The 10,323-nt window shown below is 31.4% G+C and overlaps 1 protein-coding gene across 2 annotated transcripts; it reads right to left on the bottom strand.

The window, feature by feature from the left end:
- Nucleotides 1–4,396: 4,396 nt before the first annotated feature.
- LOC117173151 (calumenin) lies at nt 4,397–8,521 on the bottom strand. Of its 2 annotated transcripts, none has more exons than XM_033361553.1 (4): nt 8,144–8,521; nt 6,992–7,556; nt 4,884–5,002; nt 4,397–4,675 (listed from the first exon to the last, which is right to left on the bottom strand). In XM_033361553.1, the coding sequence occupies exons 1-4, from the start codon at nt 8,240–8,242 to the stop codon at nt 4,487–4,489; spliced, it is 972 nt and encodes a 323-aa protein (XP_033217444.1). In that variant the 5' UTR covers nt 8,243–8,521; the 3' UTR covers nt 4,397–4,486. The 2 variants fall into 2 exon arrangements, with proteins under 2 accessions (XP_033217444.1, XP_033217446.1); XM_033361555.1 differs by lacking the exon at nt 8,144–8,521 and adding an exon at nt 7,660–7,857.
- Between the last annotated feature and the right edge of the window lie 1,802 nt (nt 8,522–10,323).

Genomic DNA, 10,323 nt, shown 5'->3' with positions numbered 1-10,323 from the left:
TGGGATTGACAATTATTTGAAAACCCATTGTCATTAAGAATAATATCAATTAAATTAATTTCAAAATAATTTTGCCTATGCTTTCCATGTTAAAATTTGCAGAAGAGACTCCCAGCGCCATCTGCGCTCGACGGTAGTGAACTAACCCTAACGTACGGTCGCTGCAGGGGGCTGGTTATTCCCAAAAGATGGTAGTTAGCGCCATCTATTAATTTTCGCAGAACGATCCCTGCACTCTGCTCAGCCGATAAGGCAACACGCTGACGTATCACCTGTAAAGGGGCCGGTACTGCAGATTTCCACCGCACTACTCTATTAGACCTTGGTGAGTAGCGACACCTACCTATCGCTTTGCGTACTACAATCATCAAATCCATAGCCCCAATATTTCAAAAAGCGGCCATCATCATATTGCATCCATGTTGCATCAATATTTCCTGCAATATTGCAGATGTTGCAGGAAATATGGATGCAATATTGAGGCAATATTCTGTGTTAATAGGGACTGGACCGCATCTCGTTTCAGATCTGGGATCACTGCTTAAACGTAGTTTTCTTTCGGTTCTTGCATTTTTCAAAGTCTGAGACCGATATTTTATGTATAAAAAAAGTTCGAACGTTCAAAAAATGTCGAGGTTCAGAAAAAAGATAAAATAATGTTCAGTCAAGTTCCTACCAAAATGCAGTACCTAAACGTACTTTATTGTACTCTAATACATCTTCCAAAGTTTCAGCTCGATAATTTACGAAAAAAGTTCTTAGGTTCAAAAAAACATTCAGTGAACTGAAAAAGTGATGTCGGTAATATAGGTATTTAGCTGTGTCACATGCCCTTAACCTGCCAAGAATTGGGTACACTACCCTAGGGTACATTCCCCTATTGTAATCTGAAAAAAAATTTGTTTACCTGTTTGTTTTTCTTGCCTTGATAAGGGTACTGTATGAGTACCGAAACGTTGGTAATGTTATTTTTATTTGTTTATTTTTATTTCTAATGTTCTTGTATTGTAAGTTGATAACAATACAAATAAAAAGACGAAAGAAAAAAAGAGAGAAGGAAGAGGATGTGGTTAGTTTAGTGTTGGGTCGTTACCTGAAATTACCGGTAACTGTAGAAATTTCCGGTAAAGTAGAGGAAATTCGCCGGTAGCGAATGGTAACAATATTTTTTTGAATTTCAAGACTAAATTTGAATTGCTTATTGGTTTTGCGTTTATTTGATATAATATTCTGCAATATTCGTCATATTAAATAACTTGTGGAAAAACCTTAACGTTTAAAAGTGTTCCTTAACCTCTACGGTGGGATTTGGTTTTGCGTAAAAATGTATGCGCACATTATTTTTTGCATAAATATTGTTCCTTTTAATTGTTCACACTTTGCAGATTGAATAGACAGCAATTACGAATGCATTTGTTACATAAAAAAGTCTATGAAAAACATTTCTTGAACATAATGTTTCGAAGGGTATCTAATCTAATCTGCTGAAACGTTTTAGGCATTTTGCAGTTTCACACCATCATGAAGAATACAAGTATTATTAATATGCTTATTATTAATAAGAAGTGACGCATGACGGTGATTTTCCTGCTGAAATTATGGAGACTATTACCGCGACCCAACTCTGGGTTGGTTGTCTTCTCATTTTTCTGTCCCCTTTTTTATTTTTGCCAACATTTAAAAAAAAAATATTTTCAGATTGCAATAAGAGCTTTTTTGTTTGTTCGTTGTGCTCCAATTTGGTCGTTCGATTCTTATGTTTCAGGAGTTTTCATCAATTTGAATATTGGAAGTTAAATGTTATTTTTAATTTGGATTTTGGTCTAATTTAAATTTCTTAAATTTTGGTCGTAAATATAGATAGATTCTCAACAATTTCTATATGAATATAAAATTTTTCATAAGCTCATAATGCCCGTTGCGTTAATGAGGTAATTCAAAATATATTTTCTATGGTTTTTTTATTAGTAACGTTGTTGACAATTTCAGGAAAAAACGCAACTTTCGAAAATTATTCAAAAATGTCGTAACGATGTAAAGACGTCGCCAAATTTTGTGCCCAATGGGTAATAATTTGATAATCGATAGGGGATTGTATTGGCTTTCAAACAGAAATTTTGTAGAAATTGTTGATGTACATAGTTGGCTTTAGGGTCAGGTGAATTACAAACAATTGAGTTGTTTCAAGCTTTTTGGAACGTAATGGTGTTGCTTATCAGTAAGATTGGTTAAATCAGTGAAAAGTAAAAAATGTATTTTAGGTACGCTGGTTTACAATTGAAGGTATTATTCCTTGGTTAATACCTCACGTGTGAAATTATATAAATTCTTTAATTTAAACTTTGAATTTAATTTAATTTCATCAATAACAATAATTATAGCTTGCAGTATTCTTTATAAAAATTTCATCCAACGAAAAACAATTGATGAAATAACAATTACAATGTAATGGGAAAATTTTGTAACAAATTTATAAACAAATTTCTCAAAAGTTATCAGAAAATAATGCAGTCGAAAAACTCTTTTTTGTGTATAAAAATAAAACTGTACTTTTACTTATCGACGAAAAGTAGAGCAATTTTTCTAACTGTAGTAAGAATACAGATTGTCAATGAATATTGCATTTAACCCATTTTTCCCTCGATTTCTTATATACGAATTTTCCCTTAAAACATGTATGTTTTTAAATTTTTTTACTTTTAATTTTTCAAAAGTTTTACGATTTTAATTTTTGAAATTGAAATGTACTGGAATGGAATCTTCTAATGTGTCTCCTAAGGGTTTACATTTTTCTTGCACCTTCTTCTCTATTCCTTTACACACACCCCACACACTTACTTGGTGCTTTAAGTACTTAGAGAAAACCTTTTTCTCTAGAGGTACCGGTCCCACGACTCTCCGGAGATGAACAACTCCCTTGCTAGGCTAGTGTTCACCGCATGGGCAGCCGGGACTCTTCCAGAATGCGAAGCGGAAATCGAACCCGCAAGCCGACGGAGTGGGTCCAAAGCCTACGCTTTAGCCCCCGCGACCATCGTCCCACTTGATTGAAATGTACTGTAAATTTGTTATAATTTCGCATACACTACAGTGCAATTTTGAAGATACTCCTATTTTTCCCGACAACTTAAAACACCATTTTTAACCAATTTTACTAAGACATTGTAATTGGTTTTTCTTCGATATCGTATTTAATTAAAATAATTTTTTTTAGAATACTACAAGCTTTGAAAATAGTTAATAATAAAATTAAAATGTTAAATTAAAGAATGCATATCATTTTATAACTGAGATATTAACCAGAGAATAACACTTTCAATTACTATAACACTGCGTACCTACAAGGCGTTATGTACTTTTCAAATATTTATTAAAACTCACTGATGAATTGATTAAAAATTACTTCTATTAGATTTAAATGTTTCATATATTACATTTATACGAAATTAGATTAGAATTATCCTAATTTTGAGGTCAGTGACACCAGCCCCACCCCCACTCTTTATTTTCGGGTTTTCTATAGTCCACTGAATTGCGCCCCAAATGAGCTCAAATAACCCTCCTTATCACTTCTTAAAATTTTGTTTCCTCCATATCTTAGGCAATTTTCAAAATAATGTTATGGTGCATGTAAGCGCATTGGCAGACGAATGAATTCATGTCCGTAACTTTATATTGCACATCACTGTTGAAGATTTAACACCTTCAAATGAGAGGGATAGCGTGACGTTAGCCCCCCCCCATACCCGCGGAACACCTGATATAACTCCTACCTGGTGTAACTGACCTCTAATTTTTCCTATTCAAATGATTTTCTTGGACACATTTATATTTTTGAAATAGGAATTGATGTAAGTTGAAAGACAAAGGGATTATCTTCGCAGGGGAGCTTCCATTGCGAGGACCTGGATCAATTCCGTATCTAGCGAGGGGTACTGTCGCTGCACACTGGGCGGGGAAGGTCACACAGGTATCTATGGAGGAAATGATGATTGGCCGCCTCTGCACCTGAGAAGAGGGAAGCGGTGGTGGAACTTGAACATGTGATGATTGAGTCGCTTTCTCCTCAGAAGTCAGGTCTGCTTTAACCGTTCGATTAAAAATGGATCAATATGAATGTTTCAATTAGAAAACACGTACAAAATTGGAACTCTGAATATTATGTGGATTCACTTGAAATAATTTGCAATTGACGTTGAATTGTTAATAAGATAAGAGTAAGTAAATTTCGAAATCAATTATTAAAATATGCAAAGTTTATTAAACGAATTGCACGTATTAGGGATACACAGAGTATTAAACGATTGAAAGAGATTCTTAAATCTAAAATGGTAATCATTATTCTAAAATAAATGATTTTTAGATCAGGGAGAGATGAAGAAATGACAACCTTAGGTACAGAAATACTACTCATAGAGCTTAATTTAATAATTGTAGAAACTTTTTCATTCTTTTTCTTCAGCTTTCTTAAAAGTGAATTTAAAAACTAAAATTCTTCGTGTCTCGCTAAAGCTTGACCAAAGTCCGTCGCCTGCGATCCAACAAAAATATCGTATTTTTCTAAAATCTCATCTTTGGTAAGTTTCTGATCCGCATCGGTGTCTGCTTCGTAAATTAAATGACGAGCTTCAGCCTCTGCGTGATCAAAATCGGGGGGGATAATCCAATTCTTCACCTGAAGGAAAAACGGATTAGTTTTCTTAATTTTATTTTCCTAAAACAAAAATTCCTTTAAAGTTGATCTGTTTTAAAATGAAGTTTCTTGTCCTATTTTGAATATAATTTATTTGAAACTGCATAATTGTATGCTTCTAAGTTTTTAGAATTCGAAACGAAGAACTTTTTATTCTAGAATCAGGAAAATATAATAAAAATTTACTCGCCTCCTCGTTGTCGAGAAAACCGTCACCGTTTTTATCCCGGTAGGAAGAAAACTGTTCCTTTTCATTTTTCACCCATTCTGGCTCTTCCTCTTCTTCTCCACCACTTGTGTACATATCGCCTATAAAATAATTTAAAAAAATATTGCGTAGAATTTTTTTCAGTCTCTCGAACCTGGAACTGGGATATAAATAAATTCGATGCCTTTCAAAATAGACAAACTTCAAATAAAAGGCATTTGAAAGTTTAAATGAGAGAAATATTTTGTTCCAAGACCTTCAGGCATAAATAATTTCAGTAAAAATTTAAAAATTACAAGCTGAAACCGTTCAATATGAAATGAAATTTCAACTTGAAATGATTATGATTATATACAGTGAAGTAAAACAAAATTCAAGATTATACAATTTAGAATGTATGCTTTCATAATTAATTAATTTTAAATTTAGGATAATTAAAATTCTACAGATTCAAAATGAAACATTAAAAATACAATCTCAAATACTAAAACTTTCTTTAAATTCAATTTGAAATTTTGTAATTTCATACGACTTAAATTTGAAATGGTCTAATTTAAAAACTTTAAATGAAAGATTATTGGAGGATTCGCATACTTTAACATTGCAAAATTATAGATGGTAAAATCCAGCATAACCTCAATTGCAATTTTGTTGAACTATTATAGCTTTTAATATTAAATCATGCAGGTCTGAATGATATAGATTTGAAACAATCAATTTATTGAATATTTAATTTGAAAAAATTCACTTTCAAGAGCTTCCAATTTTCAAAGCTTCAATTTGAAATCTCTGCTGATATTATTTGATTTTTAATACGTACCTATTGAAAGGTTTTAATTTTTAAATTAAACAGTTTCGAATAATTTAAATCAAAATAATTTTGAATATTTAAATATAAAATGTATTTGTCCGTGCTTTTAATTAAAAACTAGATTTAATATGAAACACAAAGTAGTATAAGGAGACAGGTTTAACTTTTTAAATGTTAAAATTATTAAAATTTTAACGTATAAGTTTTGGAATGTTTCCTGATTAAAATTGTTTAACGCATCTAATAAAAAATAATATTGTAGATTCTGATAGATTTAATTCAAAGTTTTAAAATGTCAATCTTTTAATTTCAAATTATTTCGTTCTATAAAGTTTCGGTGTAATTATGCAATTGAGAGCGTTTATAATTAAAAAAATTCCAAATTGTTGAAACTCAGATGTTATTAATGTGAAGAAATTATCTCATTTATAAAGTTTCAACCTGAAAGTTATTAACTTTTTAAACATTTTTTAATCATTCAATTATTATTCAGATTTAATTTTGAAATGGAATATTTTTAAATGATTTCAATCTGTAACGAAATAATTTTGAATGTTTCAGCCCAAAATTATTAAATTATAAAGGCTTTCAATTTCAATAAAACATGATTAAACTTTGAACGCATTATAAATACCGTTTTCGCAACATAAAAATATTAAATTTTGAACGCTTCAAAACTTAAAATTTACTATTAATGCTTTAAATTTAAAGTGATAATTTTTTAACATTTAAATTAAAAATTATTTTATATTAAACGTTTCGAAATGAGTATTGTTCAAATTATTAAAGGTTTCAGTTTGAAGCATGTCAAATTTGAAAGTCTTCATGCTTCCACGATTTCGAATTGTTCAATTTCACACTTCAATCTTACAATTGATCAACAATTAAACCTCATGATTTTTTTAAATCGAACAATATTGAAGTTAATTAAAATTATTGCTTAATTTTAAGCGCTTTAAAAATAGTTAATTATTCAATTTAAAAAATTACGAACCTCAAGATTAAAACTGTTAAATTTAACATTTTAAATTCAATTTGTTCGATATCTAACGTTTCAAATAGTAATACTTCATAAACTTTTTCTATTTAAAAATGTTCAATTTTTAACGCTTTCTTTTAAATTATTTCCCGAAATAAAATTTAAATTAAAAAATGTTAAGTTGTTTTAACTGTAAGAAATGTGGGGAAAATAAAAATAAAAGGAGGTAACTAAGAACAAAGTTCTTTCAACCATCGAAATGAAAATACAAAATGTAAGGTAGAAAGTATAAAATGATACCTATATATTCAATAAGAGAAATTTTGCCATCTCCATCCTTATCGATATCTTCTATTGTTTCCAAAACGACAACATCCCTCATATGTTCCTGTTCCTCCGGATGGAGAAAAGCGGCAAATTCCTCTTTAGTTAAGGCATCATCGCCATCCTGATCAGCAACCGACCATCTTTTGCGGTCACGCTTCAACATAACGGCATAAGAGAAACCCTCGTTATCAGTTTTGTCAGCTTCGTGATCCTTTTCTTCCATGAAGCCGTAAACTAGACTTTTGTATTCTTTCCAAGGAAGGTTTTCCTTTTCTTCGGGGTTATGAGACTTCCAGTGCCGCTCGATGTCATCTTGAATGTACCGCTGTTGAGTATATTTAATCCAGTCTTTAAGTTCTTCTTGGTTAACGAAACCGTTTCTGTCTTTGTCAATTTTGTCGACTATTAAACCTAGTCTTCGAGTACTTTCCTCCGGAGATAGCTGATCAAATGTTTTTGCTTCTTCACCGAGGAAGGCCTCGTGATCATATTCGGGGTTGTGATGGGAATTCACGTAATGTTCTTGATCGCTAAGATCCTGAAAAAGAGTTTCTTTTATTTAAAACTAAAGACACATAGCTTGTTCAAGTTTATTCATATACATTTTGCGGGAAGACAAGACTTCAGGAATTCAAACATACATATATATCCATATGTATATTAAAATGGTTGTCCCTATTAAAAAAATCCTCGTGTTATTTTCGGATGAGGATTTTCTCAACAGGATGTAATCCTTTTGTATTTTTTTAAATGCTTAAGAATAAAAAGTTGCTTTTTGGATTAAAAATATTCATTTTTTCAATAAGTGAAATTATATTTTTCCCCACTAAATGGTTGTCATTAAAATCACGTAAACTACTAAAAAAACAAATTGGAACGAAGCATTTCAAAAGAGAACGTACTTTTATAAAACAAAAATGATTTTCTAAGTTCTTCCCTGAGATTGACGTTTCTCATTTTTGTTAGATTGTCAGGCAATTGTAGGTTATGTTTTTCTCCAAAATCACAGTTCACACAGTAAATTTCAAGAAATAACAACATGAAAATAAGAGAATCCCTTTTTCGATTTCGCCCTCCAAAGTTGAAATAATTACTTTAAAAATCCGTTTTTCTTAAATGTCAAACCTTATCAATGATTCTCTGTTTTGGTTCGTCTTCGGGTCTTGGAACCGCCTCTGTAATCACAATTGCCAGAAAAATCTCCATAAATATTAATCGAAGCATCTTCTTCAAGCAAGATTAATATTCCTTGAAAGAAAAACGAAAACGAGAGGGGAGAATGGACGGAATTTTTTCCGGCGATTAAACACGAGCGCAAGATTCGTTCAGTCAGCGGTGAGAGTTGCAATAAGTAAATTTTTTATCCCGCAAAATGTCAGACTATATTTTTATATCAGTCAAAGACTCGGAGCTGAGGATTCAAGTTATCTCACGCTCTTTCTTGCCCCACACCACCACATTTCCTCCCTCTGCACCCCTTTCCATCCTCAACCACGTGCATCTTAAATCATTGGCAGTCGTTCCACGCCTGCAGAGTGTTCTACGTCTGGTTTGCGTGAGTCCAGCGGAGTAATGTAATATGCGAGGGCATTTCTAAGTATAGACTGTTTCAAGAATAGGCTATTATTCATTAGCGAGACAAAGACATTTTTTCGAAAATGGATATCCAATTCTTGAAAAAAAAACGTATTTAAACGTTATAATACTTTTATAATACTTTTAGACTAGTTTTTATTAAAAATATCCCAAAAAGCGAAAAACATTTAGATTAGTGTAAGGAATTTTTGATGGACAGAAATATATATTTTTTTTATTATCTATACCAATTGTTCTTACATCTATTTTTCAAAAAAATTAAATTTTTTCCACTACATTTAAAAGAATTTTAGTTTGATCTTTCACCGCTCATAAAAGTAGCGCCCTATTGCAGGGGGTGTGTAGAGTTCCTCTAGGGAGAGTTGTGTCACGTTACCCCCTCCACAAGTCGCCGCTACACCGGAATCGGAAATATGTAACGAAGCGCGAAACATTTAAAGTATTCTTAAGAAGAGGTTGTAGGTCATGTATTTTCGTGCATTGTTTGTTTTGAAAATAAGCTTTTTTATTCATGAATAGAAAGAAAACTTGCTCTTCTACGTCAACGAAGCTACGTTTGATACTTTCCAGGAAATGAAACAAATATTCAGATCATTGCACCCGGTTGTACAAAATTGGTATTTCGTCTAAGAATTTGTAATCAAGCTAAATCGAAGGAAAAAGTCATTGAAAACAAATATGCTAGTATTAGCATGGCTAGGCACATAATTTACTAATAATAATGTAGATTCTTAGAGTTATAAACTTGAAAAAAACGAACTATCTTCTTTTATTAACTGTAATTTGTCTTACATTATTACTCTGATGATATAATGTATAAATTTGAAATGTAATTTCAAAATAAACTTTCGTCTGCAGCATGAATTTTTTGTGATTTTTATTGTATGATTTAAAAAAAATTAATTAAAATATAATTCCAACAAATCAGCAGTGAAAATTGTACTACTTTACTCATGTAATTACGCACACCTATTTTAAAAAATGTTTTTTAACCTCATAAGAATACTTCTTGTATTTCTGATTTTTAACTCTGTTTTGAAAAATATTACTTTAACCCTTAAACGGCCAAAACGCCACTACCGGGACACTGCTTTTCAACGGCCAATAACTAAGACTATTTGACACTAGAAAAAATTGAGACACATATATTTTTATTGCTTAAGATCTCCTCTTTCCGACGGTGCCAATGAAGTTCCTCAAAAAATTTATTTATTATCCCAAAATGCAGTTTAAACAAAAAAAAAACGTGATTTTTCGTGCCTATTTTTTTTGTGAACCATTTTCCAAAGCTTTTCGAGTCTGTAATTAACCTGGAGTCTCACTAACCGGTGGAATAAATGTCTAACCTTTGAGAATCCATGGTTCAGAGATCGATTTTTCGTTTTAATATTTTCAAAATGACGTCTTAATGGCAAAATTTTTGTGAAAACAATCATGAATTTTTTTACAATAAACGATGCGCTTTTCGGAAAAATCATCGAGAATAAAAAGTTCTTGTAATCAGCCAAGGAATACGCCTGAATTTTTTCGAAGCGTTTTGAGCAAAAATTTGGATTTTGTATATGAACAATTTTTGCAAAATTCAAAATTTTGTTCAAAACGCTCCAGAAAAATTCAGGCGTATTCCTCGGCTGATTACAAGAACTTTTTATTTTCGACAAATTTTCCGAAAAGCGCATAGTTTTTCAATAAAAAATTTCCAACGACTC

The sequence above is a fragment of the Belonocnema kinseyi genome, chromosome 5, assembly GCF_010883055.1.
Source record: "Belonocnema kinseyi isolate 2016_QV_RU_SX_M_011 chromosome 5, B_treatae_v1, whole genome shotgun sequence".
NCBI classification, from domain to species: Eukaryota; Metazoa; Arthropoda; class Insecta; order Hymenoptera; family Cynipidae; genus Belonocnema; species Belonocnema kinseyi.
This window is presented reverse-complemented; position numbering and strand designations above follow the sequence as displayed.